General features: G+C 53.7%; 9 protein-coding genes across 9 annotated transcripts; 6 read left to right on the top strand and 3 right to left on the bottom strand.

Moving 5' to 3' along the window:
* Positions 1 to 224: 224 nt before the first annotated feature.
* Positions 225 to 1,294, top strand: J4E92_007536 (uncharacterized protein; the record flags this gene model as incomplete). Its single annotated transcript, XM_051498899.1, has 2 exons — positions 225 to 683; positions 821 to 1,294. 2 exons carry the CDS (start codon positions 225 to 227, stop codon positions 1,292 to 1,294), a joined length of 933 nt encoding a protein of 310 aa, XP_051351173.1.
* An 858-nt stretch (positions 1,295 to 2,152) lies between these two features.
* Positions 2,153 to 2,834, bottom strand: J4E92_007535 (uncharacterized protein; the record flags this gene model as incomplete). Its single annotated transcript, XM_051498898.1, has 2 exons — positions 2,153 to 2,699; positions 2,746 to 2,834. The coding sequence occupies 2 exons, from the start codon at positions 2,832 to 2,834 to the stop codon at positions 2,153 to 2,155; spliced, it is 636 nt and encodes a 211-aa protein (XP_051351172.1).
* A 993-nt stretch (positions 2,835 to 3,827) lies between these two features.
* J4E92_007534 (uncharacterized protein) lies at positions 3,828 to 4,957 on the top strand (the record flags this gene model as incomplete). Its single annotated transcript, XM_051498897.1, has 3 exons — positions 3,828 to 3,868; positions 3,935 to 4,400; positions 4,448 to 4,957. 3 exons carry the CDS (start codon positions 3,828 to 3,830, stop codon positions 4,955 to 4,957), a joined length of 1,017 nt encoding a protein of 338 aa, XP_051351171.1.
* Positions 4,958 to 5,389: 432 nt separating this feature from the next.
* J4E92_007533 (uncharacterized protein) lies at positions 5,390 to 7,482 on the top strand (the record flags this gene model as incomplete). The annotated part of the gene is made up of 4 exons (XM_051498896.1): positions 5,390 to 5,394; positions 5,595 to 5,908; positions 5,957 to 6,085; positions 6,134 to 7,482. The coding sequence occupies 4 exons, from the start codon at positions 5,390 to 5,392 to the stop codon at positions 7,480 to 7,482; spliced, it is 1,797 nt and encodes a 598-aa protein (XP_051351170.1).
* A 208-nt stretch (positions 7,483 to 7,690) lies between these two features.
* Positions 7,691 to 8,035, bottom strand: J4E92_007532 (uncharacterized protein; the record flags this gene model as incomplete). The annotated part of the gene is made up of 1 exon (XM_051498895.1): positions 7,691 to 8,035. The coding sequence occupies one exon, from the start codon at positions 8,033 to 8,035 to the stop codon at positions 7,691 to 7,693; it is 345 nt and encodes a 114-aa protein (XP_051351169.1).
* Positions 8,036 to 8,491: 456 nt separating this feature from the next.
* J4E92_007531 (uncharacterized protein) lies at positions 8,492 to 8,890 on the bottom strand (the record flags this gene model as incomplete). Its single annotated transcript, XM_051498894.1, has 1 exon — positions 8,492 to 8,890. The coding sequence occupies one exon, from the start codon at positions 8,888 to 8,890 to the stop codon at positions 8,492 to 8,494; it is 399 nt and encodes a 132-aa protein (XP_051351168.1).
* Positions 8,891 to 9,860: 970 nt separating this feature from the next.
* On the top strand, positions 9,861 to 11,549 carry J4E92_007530 (uncharacterized protein; the record flags this gene model as incomplete). The annotated part of the gene is made up of 1 exon (XM_051498893.1): positions 9,861 to 11,549. The coding sequence occupies one exon, from the start codon at positions 9,861 to 9,863 to the stop codon at positions 11,547 to 11,549; it is 1,689 nt and encodes a 562-aa protein (XP_051351167.1).
* Positions 11,550 to 13,070: 1,521 nt separating this feature from the next.
* Positions 13,071 to 13,811, top strand: J4E92_007529 (uncharacterized protein; the record flags this gene model as incomplete). The annotated part of the gene is made up of 2 exons (XM_051498892.1): positions 13,071 to 13,109; positions 13,167 to 13,811. 2 exons carry the CDS (start codon positions 13,071 to 13,073, stop codon positions 13,809 to 13,811), a joined length of 684 nt encoding a protein of 227 aa, XP_051351166.1.
* A 790-nt stretch (positions 13,812 to 14,601) lies between these two features.
* Positions 14,602 to 16,139, top strand: J4E92_007528 (uncharacterized protein; the record flags this gene model as incomplete). The annotated part of the gene is made up of 2 exons (XM_051498891.1): positions 14,602 to 15,354; positions 15,408 to 16,139. 2 exons carry the CDS (start codon positions 14,602 to 14,604, stop codon positions 16,137 to 16,139), a joined length of 1,485 nt encoding a protein of 494 aa, XP_051351165.1.
* Positions 16,140 to 18,234: the final 2,095 nt, after the last annotated feature.

Below are 18,234 nucleotides of genomic sequence, written 5' to 3'. Positions count from 1 at the left end.
GCTTTTGTCACATAACTCGACGAATGAGAACGACTTCCCAGTGTTGCGATGATGTCAAAACCTCCACGCGGAAAAGAGATGCCGACGCGAACAAGTCGCGATGTTCGTGATCAGCACCCGGAGTGCTTTACCGCGCCACGCTTATCGTCATAACATCGTAACAGCAGAACAATACGATCCCATCTCCACCTGGGCACTGACCGCGCGATTGCATCATTGCAACGATGTCGCCGACTGTTGATAAACAATATCACTTATTTGACTGCATTCAGCACCTCCCCGGCACTCGCACCGTATCCTTGTTGACCCCACAAACACACCATCCCTCCCACAAGGACCATTCGCATCCCGCAGCACAGAGGAACTTTAGTCCAAACTCCATCTTCCCACTTCTAACAAACATCCCCCCAAAATGGCCCTCCACGCCGCCTCCTCCCCCAAAAAAAGTCGACCAAACCCTCCAACAAACCCCCGGCATCCAAATCTTCCTCCAACCCATCGCCCCGCCCGCCGCCCTCGGTCTCGCCGGCTTCGCAGGCTCAACATGGATAACCTCATCCTACATCGCCAACTGGTGGGGCAACTCCGAGTCGCCAACCATCTTCTTCCCTTTCGTAGGTCTGTTCGGCGGCCTGGCGCAGTTCATCGCAGGATTATACGGGTTCAAAGCGAGGGATACGCTGGTGACGGTGATAAATACCATGTGGGGAAGCTTTTGGATTAGTATTGGGGTTTTGTATGCTTTTGTTGTAAGTGTTGATGGTTTATGAGGGGGGTTTGAAATAGGGTAGGGGATGATGGGCTAACGAGGGATGTGCAGGCGGCTGGTGCGTTGGAACCACATGAAGTGCACACGCACTTCCCCGAACTGGCGTCCTGGTTTGTGATACTTTGCGTCTTCACCTGGTCGGGCGCGCTCGCAGCCACGGCACGTGATGTCGTCCTCAGCGTCTGTCTCTTCTCCCTGGCTATTGGCAGTACGATCGCTTGCTGCATGTTCGCGTACAACGGCCGTCGCGTCACCACGGCGGATACTAGCGCGTCGGGCGATAGCCTCACTGGCGGAGTAACGATGGGCATGAAGGCTGCGAGCTACTTCTGGATGCTGTCCGCCCTCTGCGCTTGGTGGAGAGTGACGGTGTATCTCGTCGAAGAGGCATATGGACCTGATCACACGATCACGAAGTTCTTCCCTATTGGTAGGACGCCGATGGAGAGAAGGGCTCCTTTGGTTATTCCGGGTTTGGGCGAGCCTGGTGTTAAGAGGGGTGTTCCGAAGCCATTGCCGGTATGATGGAATGTGCATTAAGCTGAAGCTGGTGTTTGTGGCGGCCGTTTGGCGTATCCAAGACCCGCGGCCCATCGCCAGATGTATGACATTGTTGGATAAGCATCCACATACAAGTTTGGAGAGTTTGTATCTGCTACACCTCGCTTCCAAGGTTGGCTTTGAGGATGTCTTTGTCATGACGTGCAATATGGATGGACGTGCTGCTGTACCCCATGCTATATCGCTGCTGAGCAGGACATTTTGGGGATCGAGTCGTTCTGTCGTGTCGGGCAACGCATGCTGGGACAATTAGCTATCATTGTCCGAGAGAATGTCATTTGAGGTATATGTGAACAGCAAACAAAGTCAAATTCGAGTCCTGGGTATCCAAAAATGCAGCGCATACACGACGGCTGTTTCCAATGCTTCCTCATCTCTTCCAGTAATTACGCCTTGGCAGTCCGCATATTCCTGCAATATTCACAAACTCTTCCTCTTCACAACATAAGTCTGCAGAGCGCCGCACCTCGCAGAGAATCTTGTCAACCATGCGAGCGAAACAAACTCGGTGCGACCCATTCGACAGTAAAGCTGGCTGACGGGTACCTGTTCGCGTGCGAGCTGTACCGAGCACTGGCCAGACCCATGTAGCTAGTAGGCAGCAGGATCCTTTGCTAGAGTGTAGCACATGGCCGTGGGGAGGTCGCTATTACAGTCCGCTTCTTTACTGGTAACACAATGGCCTCATACTAGCACGGTCAGCGAACTGAACCAAGCCAGCGATGCCTTGTGTAGTACTTCGTCACCATCAGTCTTCTCAGAATCGGTATCCGTGGAGTGAGGCAGGGGTAAAGTATCCCCGTCCCGAGCCGCATCATCGTACTACTGAAGGTCTGCATCTGCGGGCATGACAAATCCAGTGTCGCCGAAGTCTTGCAAGACGTACTCAGCCAGGGCGTCTAATCTTTTCCGTTGGACGTGAAGCGCGCCGCCCCTAAGATCTCTATCGCGCTGGCTCATGTTGCTAAGTAATGAGGGCGCTTTGCCTTTGATGGTCAAATGCTGTTCGTTGCTTGAACCAGGACGTGAAACTGGGTCGTCTGCCTCTGGGTAGCGTGGGTCTCCCTGTCCCTCGGCCGAAATCTTGAAGCCCTGCTTTTTGCCGGGAGCGATTCTACCGATGAGAACGAGCAGTAGCTCCGGTTGCAATAGGCGTACTATGATATTACAATCCGGAGTCTCGATGGTGAGTGTCCTAAGTGCGGGTTGCAGCGACTGGTCCTGGGTAGCTCCATTGCGGGTCGATGGCTTTTGACGTCCTTGGCAGTTGTCTTTCCATGTCATAGATATTAGGGCAGCCTGATCGCGAAGCTCCTTGGTCTGGACAGGCTTTGAGTACGCTAATAGTGTGCCATTTGGAGACATCAAGCTACTGACGTTAGTTGGAATAACAGTGTGTGGTATTTGGAACCTACAAGAGTCTTGGGTAGATGTGTTCGTTTGCATTCTGCGTGAGCCAGTCGCTCACTTTAGCGATGTTGATCATTGCGGGATCTGCAGACATGATTAGACGGGGAAGCTGTAGGTGTTAAGGACTAAAAATGAACAATAGACTGTGCGTGGGAAGCTTTCAGCGACGTGTGAGCAGGTAGCGAGTACCACGCGCTGCAAAGAATGGATGTGATTTGGATGACGGTGATGTGAAAGAATGCCCACGTACCTGGTCTATGGTTGGCGCAACCACTTCCGCGCTGTCGTGCTGCTAATTCACCGATCTGCGCCTTCTCTCAGAGCAAAGGCAGATACAACGGCCAGCGACGCGTCGCAACAGTAAGGAACGCGTTAAAACACGAGAAGGAACGGACGGGATCACGAGGGAGAAGTTGCGCGTGTCAGTATCTTGATCATGACGATGTTCAAGACGAAGTTCCCCAGGAGAGAGAGCTATGACCACCTGGGCTGGCCGGAGCCTTGTTTTCCGCCGCACGTGCTCTCGCGCTCATGCTATGAAGAGCTTGTATTGTTGCAGCCTAGCACCATGCATTGCTTGGAGATGCTACTCAGGTTTCGTGTATCTACACACCACAACGGGACTCAGACGAAGGGTACATACTTGCGCCGGGTCACGGGTGGAGTGTGATCCGAAGGGATGGGCCCGCGCGCACGCGACACGACGATGTTCTTGGATGAGACGCGCCTTACAACGATATATCGACCTGGTGACATCTCTAGATCTGGGTAGATAGTGCTCATGTTTGACATCGACGTCATAGGACGATTCGTCGTTCGCACGCATTCGAGATGTTTGTAACCCACCGGGCTGATCTCCGAGCAAATGCCGGGTGAGGGGCAATTGGCAGCTCTTCATTGGATCGCAGACGTCATCGGCCTTAGAATCTGTTTCCCCTCAATTGCGCTGAGACACTGCTAGAGAGCTCAATCAATGCTTTTCACGCGTCTCGCAATACCAAGAACATCACGAGTAGTCGTATCATCTGCATTTCATCCTCTCAAATCAAACAGTACACCAAGCTTCCTGATTCGAACGCTAGCAACCATGGCGACCGACCCATCCAAGTACAAGCTCAACCACTCCATGTGAGTACCCGCATGGCATTCACTGCGCCATCCCCATAGTATTGGCTAGTTACTCACATTTGCTAGGATCCGGATCAAGGATCCGAAGCGCTCTGTCCAGTTCTATGAGTTCCTTGGAATGAAGCAGATCAATCAGATCAAGAACCCCGACGCCAAGTTCGACCTTTACTTCCTCGCGTACGATAGCCCGAAGGCCGCCTCGCACGGCAACCACTGGACCGACCGCGAGGGAATTGTCGAGTTGACGCACAACTACGGCACCGAAGACGATCCAAACTACAAGATCAGCAATGGCAACACGGAACCACACAAAGGCTTCGGCCACCTCTGCATCTCAGTGGACAACCTACAGGCTGCTTGCCAGAGGCTAGAAGATGCGGGTTACAAGTTCCAGAAGAAGCTCACAGACGGTCGCATGCGCCACATCGCGTTTGTGCTCGACCCTGATGGCTACTGGGTGGAGGTCATTGGCCAGAAGCCACTGGAGGAGACCGAGAACGTCAAGGACACCGATACAGGCTCGTACCGCATGGTAAGTAGCGCTAGGAAGACATCACGTTGGTGTACTGATGATTGCAGAACCACACCATGATCCGCGTCAAGGACAAGGAGGCCTCACTCAACTTCTACCAAGACGTCATGGGCATGAAACTGAAGCGCACCTCTGAGAACGAAAGTGCTGGCTTCAACCTATACTTCCTCGGATACGGCCCCGATGCATCCGAAAACACCGCAAACGGCGTCAACCCGGTAGCAAACACCGAAGGCCTGCTTGAGCTGACCTATAACTACGAAACCGAGAACGACGCAAACTTCAAGTACCACAATGGTAACGATGAGCCCCAAGGATTCGGCCACATTTGCATTGCTGTCGACGATCTCGACGCTGCGTGTGCTCGGTTCGAAGAGAAGAAGGTCAACTGGAAGAAGAGGCTTACTGACGGTCGCATGAAGAACATCGCTTTCGTACTAGGTAAGTCGTTATCTATCCGTCGTACGAAGCGACAACTGACAGAAAACGCAGATCCCGATGGTTACTGGATCGAGGTAGTGCAGAACGAGAAGCTCAAGACACGTAGTAATTGGTAAACGGGCGGCGCCGACTACCCGCGTGATGTGCATATCCCACTCTACAGCAATTCAGCCTCCAATCGCTGAAGATCACACCATATGTGGCTACCCACGCTGCGCAACATATGCACAGTATAGTAGCATGACGGACGCGAGCGCTCGGTACTACAACAACAACTGAATAATAAAACTCGTTCTACATTATATCGATATTCCTTCAGCGGTTTCTTCCATGAATATTCTTAACATCGCCTCTGCAAAGTTTCGAGGGCGTTGTTCGATACCTAGGTACTTCGCCAAATTGACCCTGCAGCAGCGGCGCTCACCCCGTGGGGTAGAAGGAGTGCGGGGTAAACCTAGCCAACAGGTAAGGCTACCACAAAGACAATCCTCTGACGCATGCTACTGCAGTAGACCGATAGCGGCGCAGTCTTACTCTGGGTGTACAAAATGGAGTGTACTCCTCCTGTAGGCTTTGCGCTTACACCTAATACAGTCTCACGTAAACTCACAGTCAACGCCACAACCGACACTTACCCTTGGTCAACTCACTGAAACTCTTTCATACCTAGTCATTTGAGTCCACCAAGTGCCGGCGAAAACAGCACATACCGATACCCGTCAACATGGCTATCCTCATGCACACCGCGAGAAGGAAGATCTTGATACCAGAGAAGGTCTCGCCAGATGGATTGGCATTACTCAAAGACCAATTCGATGTAGACGAAAAGAAAGGACTAAGTCCAGAAGAGCTCAAGGAAATCATCGGCGGATATGACGCCCTCATCGTACGGTCGGAGACGAAGGTGACAGCCGAGCTTCTGGGTGCCGCCAAGAACATGAAAGTCGTTGCACGTGCCGGTGTTGGTGTTGACAATGTGGACGTTCAGAGTGCCACTTCACACGGTATCATTGTGGTGAACTCACCTTCGGGGAACATCAATGCTGCGGCGGAGCACACCATTGCGCGTAGGTAGCCTAAGTAAGGTCATACTTACATTGACTAACATGTGATAGTCATGATGGCTGTGGCTCGCAACATCGGCGATGCATCGCAAAGTATCAAAGCTGGGAAATGGGAGCGAAGTCGACTGGTGGGTGTGGAGGCAAAAGGCAAGACTCTGGCCATTGTCGGCCTGGGCAAAGGTAAGTTTGATGCTTGACGTTTATAAACGCTCGCTAACATTTTCCTAGTCGGTCTCACAGTTGCTCGTATTGCTAACGGTCTGGGTATGCGTCTGATAGCCTACGACCCCTATGCAAACCCGAACTTGGCTGCAGCGGCGTCAGTAACCCTCCGCCCAAGTCTAGCTGAGATCCTAAAAGAGGCCGACTTCCTGACCCTACATACTCCCTTGATCGCCTCGACTAAAGGCATGATCGGCAAGGCCGAACTAGAGACAATGAAGCCAACGGCCCGCATCCTAAACGTAGCACGCGGCGGCATGATCGACGAAGATGCTCTCGTCGAAGCTCTAGACGCTGGTGTCATCGCTGGGGCAGGTATCGACGTATTCACCTCCGAGCCACCCGAACAAGACTCATCAGCATCCCGCCTAATCGCCCACCCAAAAGTAGTAGCAACGCCCCACCTCGGCGCCTCCACCAAAGAAGCCCAAGAAAACGTGTCCATCGACGTCTGCGAACAAGTCGTCTCAATCCTCAGCGGCGAACTCCCCCGCTCAGCCGTCAACGCACCCATCGTCCTCCCGGACGAATACCGCACCCTGCAACCCTTCATCAGCCTCGTAGAAAAGATGGGCAGCCTGTACACCCAACACTACTCCTCCGCGAAAACCGGTTCTTTTCGCACAACCTTTGATCTCATCTACGAAGGCAAGCTCGCTACGATCAACACGACGAAACCGCTTTTCGCGGCATTGGTTAAGGGACTGCTCACGCCCATCACCTCCAGCGACGGCTTGAACATTAATATTGTTAATGCAGAGTTGTTGGCCAAAGACCGCGGCATCCTCATAAACGAACAACGCTCCCGCGAAAACGTAGAAGATAAACCCTACTCCTCCTTCATCACCCTCCGCGCCCGCGCCTCACGCTCTGTATCGCAACAACCACATTCCCGGAACGCATCTCCCTCCGCCGCCCGCGCCCTCCAAAACACCACCAACCCCTCTTCCTCTTCTCCTTCTTCCTCCTCCTCCGACCAAATAATCCAAGGCTTCGTCTCCGGCAACAAACCCTTCATCTCGCGCCTCGACAAGTTCAAAGGCGAATTCGTGCCCCGCGGTACCCTGCTCATCTGTCGCAACTTTGACAGTGTGGGTAAGATCGGGTATGTGGGGAATTTGCTGGGGAAGGCGGGGGTGAATATTGAGTTTATGAATGTGGCGCCGTTGGATGGGGAGGTGGAGGAGAGGATGCATGAGAGTAATGGTGGAGGTGGGGATGGGGTGGAAGGGGGAAGGGAGGGGAGTAATGAGGCGTTGATGATTTTGGGGGTTGATAAGATGGTTGGGGAGGATGTGCTCAAGGCGTTGATTGGGGAGGAGGGGGTGCTGGAGGCTAGTGTTGTGAATTTTTGAGGGGGTGGGGATGGGTTTGAGAGGGAATGAGGCTGGGAAGGGAGATGTGGGCGGCTTCAACATGCTGCTGCTTCCTTTTCTTTGGGTACAGTTCGTTCGTGTAATATGCGCTTGATTCAATCCATATACACAACCACCACCTTCCACCCCTCTTCAACCTTCAGCACCACCCTTCCTTCCTTCCTTCCTTCCTTCCATCCTTCCTTCCCTACATCTCCCCCTTCTCCCCCTTCTCCTTCCCCTCCCGCTGCAGCTCCTTCATATGCTCCTCATGATCACTAACCTGCTGTCTATCCGCCGCAATGTTGCTCTCGCCATGACTAGCAAGGTCCTCGCGCCATCTGCCCTGTCCCTTTTCCTGCTCCTGGAGCTGTTCCTGCTTCGCGGCTTCGACTTGTTCGGGGGTGCGCGCTGCGTCTTCTTTGATGCGCAGCGTGGGTGTGCTGAGGAAGGTGCGGCGCGTGGTGAGCGTGGTGATTGGTGTGCGCGAGGTGGGGATGCGGGTGGAAGCGCGCAGGGAGCGGGTTGCTGTGTAGAGGGCGCGGGGTGCCATTTTGATGGGTTTGTGGTTTGAGGTTTAAGAGAGGGGGATGTGTGAGGTTTGTGGTTTGAGAGAGGGGGGTTTAGAAGTGTAGTAGGAGGATTAAAGAGGTGTGAAGATGTTTTGTTGTGCAAAGACGGATGTTGCTGCCGCGTTCTTGTGGGCAGCGTCATTGGCTGTGACGTCATTGCATGGGTGCAAGACTGAGGTTGCTCCACGCAGATGCCGCATCCGGTGGAGCTGCAGCATGGGCACGTCACTGGTTTTCGTGGCTTCGGAATTGGCATTTTTTTTTCTCTTTCGATTGTGGGGTATATACAGTTGGGTGCCTGGGATGCGACTCCCAATGCTATGATGCTGTGATGTGATGCTCCCTATACGCCCTTGATTACCCTCGATAGCTACCTGATGTCTCTGCCTTTGGCATCCCCTCATCATGACTATGGTCTGTCCGCGTGGTATCTGCATCTATCCTGTGCTGTTCTTGGGCGCACTGCCTCCACCGCTGCTCTTCTTGTCCGGCGCGCCGCCATTGCCGCCAACATCTGGGCTGTTGGGTTCGCTGACCTTCTTGTTGCCCGGGCTGGCGTTCAAGCTGTTCTGTGGACCTCCAGCCTCCTTCTCAGCAGTTGCCTCCGCCTCCTCTGGGCTGGTCTGTTTGGGGTCGAAGGCAGCGTCCGAGTGTGCGGCGCCATCGTCGGAGCCAGACTTGGCGTACTCGGTCGACCGAGGCTTGAGCGAGTCTTTGTCTTGCGCATCTTTTTGAGCGAAGCGTGCTGGCGTTGTGCTGAGGAAGCGAGGGCGAACGATGGCTGCGCGAGAGAAGGTTGCGCGTTGTACGGCGCGTGCGGGTTGGATGCGGAACATTGTCAGGTTGCGATGTGCGACAGGTGTTGGTCTCCGATTAAGTATATTAGATGCTTGAGGTCTGGAGGATTGGAAGTCGAGTAGTAGCGGGGTCAGAAGCAATTGAGTATCTCGAGATCGCGGTGACGAGTTGATGCTGTAGCTCGGAGCTTGTCCACGGACCCTCACATTGACGTCAGTTCCACCAAACTGCAGCCGAGGCCGCTACCCACGTGACACACGACGCGTTCATCGTCTGAACTACAATCCGACCATTCATCCGCGTCACGACGTCTCCAATACCGTTACTTCGGTCTTTGACTTGACGTATGACTTGTACATCCGGGCGAGTCAACGCGTCCAAGCCCGGGTCGGGGAGTCGCGCTCATCTCCGACCTCCGCCGTTCCTCGTTGCCTGTGACTAGGCGTCTCCAGGCTTGTTTGGTACAAGCTTTTCGTTTAACAGGCAACATCCCGCCAGACTCTACATATTGGAACAACATGGAGACAACACAGGAGTGTCAAATGTACAGGATACCAAGGATCGAATGACATACTGTGGTCTTCTAGTCAGGCCGGTCACGATGCTCTGACGCATATCTAACATGACTCTTTCATGCTTACCAAGTTGTCCATCTAGCTGTCTTCAAGACCCATCGACTTCTTTGGCAAATATATCTTCGTATGTACCTTCTAAGTGTAGTATAGCTTACATCAAGTCTAGACCTATCCCCGGCGATTCCGCAGGCTACCTAGGTATCGTTGCACGCCTGATGACTGCTTAAACACCTTCTGAGTTAGTGTGTGAAGTAGAAGAAGCTTTCTCTTCAGTGCACGTTCGTCATTGATGCCGCCATTGTCTATTCCCTTTGACTCGACCTGGCGCACGGAGCACCAAGTCTTCACGACCGAAATAAAGAAACGCTTGTAGAGGTCGAACAATTACAGCTCCGCCAGATGGTACTCAACTAACCCAAACACTCTTCCAAGCATGCCTATCTCGACGTGGGTACCGCCGCCGCCTCCAAACCCCGACACACTGGTCAACCCAGCGCCTTTTAAGCCCTTCCCGCTCATTCAACTACGCGCCGGCAAGATCAAGAAGTCGCTTGGAAATGGCAAGATCGAGTCTGCCATCTACAAAGGACCGCTGACGGGTCCAGTCGAAATCACCGAGCTTGGTATTCCGACAGATGAACATGCATTTCATCTGCACGGCGGCCCAGACAAAGCGCTCCTCCACTATTGCACATCACATTACGATGAGTGGAAGAAAGAGCTACCCGCCTCAGAACACCATTTCAAGCCCGGTGCGTTTGGCGAGAACCTATTCAACACCGAAGTCAGCGAGATGAACCTTTGTATTGGAGATCGACTGGCCATCGGTGACATCGTTGTCGAAGTCAGTGAGCCACGCGGACCCTGCTACAAGCTCAACCACCGCTTCGAGGTCAAAGACATGGCCAAGCGCACACAGACGCTGCTACGTACGGGGTGGATGTACCGTATCATCAAGACCGGCACCATCACTGCAGGCGACATGATCTCCCTACTCGAGCGACCGCATCCAGAGTGGACGATAGCCAGGGTTATGTACTACCTTTTCATCGAAACAAGCAACGTGGAGATGATGAAGCAGATTGTGCAGCTGCCGCAGCTTGGATGGGACATCAAAGGGAAATTCCAGAAACGTCTAGACCGAGGTGTTGTTGAAGACCACAATAGCAGACTGTTTGGTGGCGAGGACGAGAAGATGGATGCCTGGAATGAATACCGTCTTGTGGAGAAGCGAAGGGAGACGAGTACTGTTACGGCCTTCATCTTCGAATCCATTGAAGACATCCCAGAGCCACCGCCCGTCGAACCAGGTAGCCACGTACGACTAAAGCTAGGAGGAAAGTTAGTACGCGCCTACTCCGTCGTAAGCGGTACCTCAAAGCGCTTCGAGCTCGGTGTCGCACTAGACCCAAGCAGCCGCGGCGGCTCCAAATACCTCCACTCACAGACCAAAGTCGGCGACATCCTCACCGTCGGTCGCATCACAGCCAGCTTCCCCCTCGCCAAAACCGCAGACCGACACATCATCATCATCGCAGGCGGCATCGGCATAACAGCCTTCCTGACAGCTTTTACCTACCTCCAGGAAACGAACCAAGACTTCCACCTCCACTACGCCGTCGCAGAAGAAATACCCTTCGCTTCTCAAATCGCCGCACTGGGATCCAAAGCAACAATCTACAACAAATCGCTCGGCCAACGCCTGAACCTCCCCGCTATCCTATCAAAAGCCGATCTGCAAACCCACATCTACACCTGCGGCCCCCCTCGCCTCATGGAAGCCGTCGTCGCGACCGCGAAATCCTACGGTATACCCGAGTCCTCCGTCCACATTGAAGCGTTTACGGTAGCTACGTCCGGAGACCCGTTTACCGCGGAGCTTAAACAAAGCGGCAAGACGGTGGAGGTGCGTGCTACGGAGTCGCTGCTCGATGCGCTGAGGGCTGTGGGTATGGAGATTGATAGTTCGTGCGAGGTGGGGAATTGTGGGACGTGTAGGGTGGATGTTTGTGGGGGGAGGGTGGAGCATCGGGGGACGGGGTTGTTGGGGGAGGAGATGGAGGAGGGGGCTATGTTGAGTTGTGTTAGTAGGGGGGTTGGGAGGGTTGTGCTGGATTTGTAGGGGGTGGGTGGTGTGATGGTTCGATGGTAGGATTGCCGTGTTGCGGTAAGGTGATTGGTAATGAGTTGTGAAGGGTAGGAAAAGTGCGTTTGAGCAAAATAGTAATGGTTTTCGAAAGTGTCTTCCAGCAGAAAGACGAAAATGCAATGTCTCAAAGACCTAGACGCCTTTCCAATGCAAACTCCAATCAATCATCCCACCGCATATTCAACACCAAACATTCAACTTCCTTACTACTCAACCCCTTCTTCTTCCCTACACCCTTCTCCGTCTCACTCCTCTCTTCCTCCCCTTCTCCCTCAGCAGTTCCGAGTCACATATTCCCGTTAAACCACCACGACGCTGCGACCGGCCAGCCAAATATAACCGCGTAGAACGGGAAGTATCTAAATCACTATTAACGACAAACTCCTAACGAAAAGGCTAGTTGTAGAAGAGACGAAGGGACTTACACAGCACTCGTCTTTACCAGTTTTCTTGAGAGATCTCCAGCTCGCCATGCATGGGGCGTCATGGTAATTGGGTTTCGGGCGAAGGGATGGGGTTCGACCATGCTGCGGGAGAGAGTGCGCCAGAGGAGGCGGGCTTGGGTTGGTGAGGGCATGGTTGTGTGTTGGGGTTTGTGTGGTTGTGTGAAGATAGAGGTTTGGTTGAGATGGAGTTGAGATGGAAGTGATGTTGCCGTAGTATTGTGTAGACAAACTTGGTGTTTGCGTCTTATGCTGAGTGGAAAGATGTATGAGGTGTATGAACTGGACTGTTGATACCAGTAGTTGTAGTAGTAGTCGTTGATGTTTGTGAATACCTACCATCCCTCAAACCCTTCATCCTATTTATCCAACCCACCCCCCAACCCTACATCCCCATCACCCTCACCAACCCGCGATCGCACCACCAACCCATGGCGTGAGCCCTCTATCCTCCTCAGCCCTACGCCGCAACCCGAAACGGCTGGCCTGACATGTGGGACAAGCCAGGCACACCAGAATTAACAGTCAGCAGCAAAACACAACCCGTATCGGGCAACAGACATGGAAGCTGTGGAAAGCAGTCGCTTGTTCCCGGACACTGTCATTGGTCTGGACTGGTGCGAAACTTTGGATGTGATGACGGTGGTGAGAGGGTGGTGTGAGTTCGGTTGGGGCAGGGTCGGCGGGTGCCGACGGCTTGAGTCAGGGGTGCTGCGGCGTGCTGGTGATGTGATTGTGGTGTGATACGGATAAGCGATGTGTATGCGTGATGTTGCCCTCACGAGGGGAAGACGGAGCTTCTGTCATGGTTGTTTGTCTTCGTCTTGCTATGCGATGATCGGCTTTCACAAGGGAGTAGCGGTTTCAAGGATGGAGCTGCGAGAGACAGCTATCGGGATGACGCACCTCGGTCGGCCTGGCTTATCAGGGTCGCGGACGAATTTCCGCACTTACAGACGCGGCGAAACTTTTGACTGACAACACCACGCGCCCACATTCCATGCTGAGAAGCTCATCCTACTATTAAACAGACCACGACCAAAGTAGCAGAATGGCGGCAGCAGTACTCGCAGGCAGCACAGGCCTCGTCGTCCGTCCCTCACAACCCCAGATAACCCCCAACACGCACTTCTAACACAACACACAGGGCTCCAACATCCTCTCCACGCTCCTCGCCCACCCCTCCTTCTCCGCCATCCACGCCTACACGCGCCGCGACCTCCCCAACCCAGCAGGCTCCACAAAGCTGCAACCCATCACCTCTCCCGACTCGTCCACCTGGCCCGCCCAATTCCCCTCGCCCTCTTCCCCACGCGTCTTCTTCAGCGCCCTAGGCACAACGCGCGCCCAAGTCGGCGGCTTCGACGCGCAACGAAAAATCGACTATGACCTAAACTTGGATCTCGCCAAGAGCGCCAAAGAAGCCGGCGTAGACACATACGTCCTCATCTCGTCCAACGGCGCGAATCCCAACGGCTATTTTGCGTATCCGAAGATGAAGGGCGAGTTGGAAGAAGCGGTCAAGGGGCTGGGGTTCAAACACACGGTTATTGTGCGTCCGGGCTTGATTGTGGGGGAGAGGAGTGAGTCGAGGCCTGCGGAGGCGGCGTTGAGGAGTCTGGCGAAGGGACTGAGGGGGCTGACGCCCAAGATGACGGATTGGTGGGCGCAGGATGCGGGGGTGATTGCGAGGGCGGCGGTGGAGGCGGGGGTGAGGTGTGTGGAGGGGAAGAGGGAGGAGGGGGTTTGGATGCTGGAGATGAGGGATATTGTGGAGTTGGGGAGGGAGTAGGTGGTGGATGGGATGGGATGGGATGGGGATGGGGATGGTGGTGTATGATACCCTTTGTACAGTTGTTTTCTAAAAGAAGTTATGTCGCGTCTTCAAGAGCAGGTCCCGATTTCTTGACATGAATACGATGCCTATAATTGCAGACTACGACGATAAGCGACCCCATACCACGAGATGCTAATGGTCAGTCTTTAGTGTATATAGGCCATGTCAACAGATAGCATAGACTACGACGTCCCCTTTCCCTACACACATTGACACATTCTCCACAACGAAGTAAATACTACACTCAAATATCCGATACCAATAATGACAGTCGGCATGATTACCCGCTCCAATGCACGCTGGACCCTCACAGCACGTGCTAGACTCGCTGCGGAAATTCACGCGGTACCTCGCGCTTTCCCCACCATGCTAGAGGTATCTTCCGAAACCTTATACTGCCACCCAATCAGCACAGCCAAATGAGACTGCGCCGCATAGAGTTTCCTGACTACCGTTACCCCTGTATCCCTCCCTCGTTTACCTCGCGCGAATTCCCTCTTTCACTTCCCGTGCAGTGCCGCCTGGCCTATATAGACGGAACGGAATGCCCCCCAAATCGCAGCGCAGTAGAGCTTGTGCTCAGTGTCGGTCGAGACGTGTTAAGGTCTTTTTACTCACGATTTGCGATTGAAGGGGAGAAGACTGATATGTGGTTTAGTGCGACGAAACTCCAGTTGAATGCCAACAATGTCGGCGTCTCGGTCTTGCATGCTCTGGAGCACTTCAGGGCTCCATCGTCATCGACATGACGGAGCGAGTGGCCAAGCCCAGAGGTCGGAAGAAGAAAGAAACAACAAGAGCTGCGCTGGCAGTCCGTGGAAAGGATTCAACAGACGATGGCCAGCCATCAGCTTTACCACGTACCGTTCTTGCCCAAGACGAAGCCGCAAGCACATCAACCCCAACTGGCCAGCCTCCTTCTTCGTCATACCCAGCATTACCATCCGAAAGCAGAGACAACGAAAAGATAGAGCAAGCCATCGTAGCAATCCGCTACCAGTACAGACCCCCCATGCTAAACCAACCCTCAAGAGTCCTGCCAGAAGCTCTAGATACTGCGTTTCTCTCCCACTACATTGAGCTCAACAAAGGCGGAAGTCAGTACGCACCAGAAATCCAATGGTTGGGGCATATAAACCAGATTCATAGCAACGCAAGGAAGCCAGCTGTTCGGCTGTCTCTTCGCGCAGTTTCCATGGCCTTTTTCGGGAAGCACCATCATGATCCGAGTATTCTTATCGACTCCTGGAGATGGTATACCGTGGCGTTGAGTGCGCAAAGGACGTCTATAGCGAGACTGAAGAATGATGCTATTCCTGATGAGGAAGAGGTTTTGGTGCCGCTTATCATGTCGTTGTACGAGCTGTATGTAGGGGCGACTGCGACGGGTGCAATGTCTCACATCGCGGCTGCAGCTGAGATTATGAACATGCGCGGTCCCAGCAACTGCGGATCCGGCGCCATCTGGCCGCTCTTCAAGGGTATCCGCAGTTCTGATGTAAGACCAAGGACACCACTATCGATACCTAGCCACTCCACTAACACCCCCAGGCGCACAAATCCGTAGTCTTCAACCGTAAATCCGTCTACGCCTCCCCAGACTGGATGACCCTCCCCTTCATCGGCAAACCGCGAGACGCACACCAAACCCTCGCAGACATCGAACTCATCGTCCCCCACTGTTTCGCCATGCTCGAGATACCGGGGTCCATGCGCGTCCTCTTCTCCACGCCCATACCCCCGCACGTCGACGTGAGACCTTGTAAAGAACTCGCCTGTAAATTAATCAGGCAACTCGACGACTGGGCTGCAGCGTACCCGCACCTGACGAACTTATCCAGGAGTCCACGCGACGGGACACCGGTCGAGAGGGGTACGTCGACCCTACCCAAACCCAATACCAGGCAAGGCTCCTCTTCGAACACGAGTTCACCTAATACCTTCATAGCCCTAATCGCCTCAAACTACATGGCCGACCGCCTAGTCCTAAGCATGCTCATGTACAAAACGCACACGGAAGCCTCAGCCCCCATCGAGTCCCATGAGATGCCTACCAGCCATTACTTCGACGTCGCTACGAAAGCCACGATGGATATCATCGAGGCCGCAGCGGAGATCGAACAGGCCCAGACACCGGGGTTTGACCTCTTGCGCAGTATTGCACCCGTTATGGCTGTGGCTTTTGCGGCGCCGACGATGGGGCTGAGGAAGGATGCGGTGGATACGATGACGAGGTGGGCGAGGAGGATTGGGGGGCTGGGGAGTATTATTGGGGCGATTTGAGGGGATGGGTGGGAGGGGTTTGTATGCGCCAGCGAAGGCGAGATTGATGCGACGCGCATTTGAAGTGCGAGAGCGGTGCGCGAGTGGTGGGGCGCGATGATGCGGGATTCTTTTGCCCGCCGACTTTGGTCGTTCTCTTGGGCCAGTGGTCGATGCATGTTCGCCTCCAGCTGTTTCTTCAGCAGCGACTCAAGACTTGGTCGCTCTTCCTGTACGATGGATGGACTCGATGTCATGATTTCGACGGACGCGCGCAACGGAGATTGCTCGCTGTCGAATGCTTGGACCGGATCAACGCCAATGTCTTCTAGACGGGGGAGGCTGCTCGGACGCGAACACCTTGCCGGCGATTCTTCTGGGCCTTCTACTGGTGCACTCTCTGGACTTGGAGGTCTGAGTGGCTGCCAGTCGCTTCCAGATGGCGATGTGATTGTTGGCAGGGCGCCCCCGGTAGCATTATGGTCGCTACCGATTTCAGGCAACCGCTCACATTCAATCTCGTTCAACTGAACCGATATCCAACCATTTACTTTTCGCATAACCGCAGTCGTCACAGCGGCCTGTCCTATGCCCTTGGACTATTCGCATCGCGCCCTTACTGCGTTGCGTAACAAATTTTTTACCCTCTCGACTTGACCTCTTGAGATGATTGAAAAATCAGATAGCGCCGTCACGAGCGTTGGGGCCATGATGTTACCAAGCCAAGGCCGCAGTTGGACAGGAAACGAATAGCGAATCTTCGCAATGGAGCAATACTCCAGGATCTTCGACGCGATAGTCTGGCTTCTAGATCCGGTCATCGCGGCGGTAGGGAAGCGTGGGAAGAGCAAAGCGGGGGTTCTTGGAGATGCGATACTTCTCCCTTTTGTAGAGTATCACCTCGTGTATGAGTCGTATGAGATGCGGGTGGTGTGGTTGGCTCGTCGTGGTAGGGAAGTGTAAGGAAATTGGAATGGCGCTACTTGCCATAGGTCCATAGCGTCAGTACCATCCACTATTGCTGCAGAACCAAAGTACGGAGGATTTTGATCCAGAGTATCTCATGTTTGCCGGCGTTTACATGTAGGTGCGCGATGCTATATGAGATGTCTACGCCATGCAGGCGCATTCCGGTGGCCATACAATGCAGGGTCACAACTCTTCGCTACAGTCCTCCACATTCCATCTCAAATCACGATGCCGCATCCCCATACCGGACACCTAACCCTCCCAGGAGCAGGCACCGCCACGCTTCGGAACATCAACAAAACCTGGAAGCTCTGGGACGCAAGTCACGCTATACCCTACGACCTACATCCCCATGGCGAGCACCGTGCGAACAAATGGTCTCGACTCTTCCAAATCCGACTGGAGCGTCTTGTACTCCTCACGAATGCACGGATGAAGGATTACATCCTAGAGCAAATCCGCGACGTTGTATACTTTAGACACCAAGGAAGGCGGAATCGGCTGTTGTGTGTGACTGTTTGCGATCTGGATAGGCTGTACAGGAGGATTAGACGCGAGCAGATAAGGGAGAACAGTGCGGCGGAGAGAGCAGAAAGAATGGCTTATCGACAACACATGGAACAGGTCAGGCGATTGGAGCTTGTGGTCCAAGATCTACGTCGAATGGACATGGCTCGTCAGCAACGATTTCAATTACCGGCTCGCACATTCATCGACGACATCCCTTAGCATTGGGTTCAAGTATCAGGGCGACATGAAAGAACGACAGGATATCGACAACAGCCTCTCATATCAAGCGTCAGCATCACCATGCCTTCAATCCCCGCTACCTCCTTTGTCACCCCATTGTCGTCTTTGTCCACCACCTTACAATGCCATCTTCTTTCACCACCACTACATCCGCAAATACTACCTCCAACTCCGCAAACCGTCGTTACGCCCACCAAACACCATCGCTAGCCTATGGCCTCCCCTTCATCTACATGCTCCTCAAAACAACCAACTTTTACCCTCTGGCAAAGATCGAAGAAAGAACCGCTGGAGAAATCGCACGCGCAATGTCAGGCAATCCTCCATACCCTACCGGCTACCCGTTTCTTCCTCCTTCGAAAGGCAATCAGAGTGCGACTGAGCGTTTGGCAGACGT

This window comes from Alternaria infectoria (assembly GCF_024043175.1).
Source record: "Alternaria infectoria strain BMP 0036 chromosome Unknown scaffold_12, whole genome shotgun sequence".
Classification (NCBI taxonomy): domain Eukaryota; kingdom Fungi; phylum Ascomycota; class Dothideomycetes; order Pleosporales; family Pleosporaceae; genus Alternaria; species Alternaria infectoria.
Note: the sequence above shows the minus strand (reverse complement) of the source record. Positions and strands in the feature narration are given on the sequence as shown.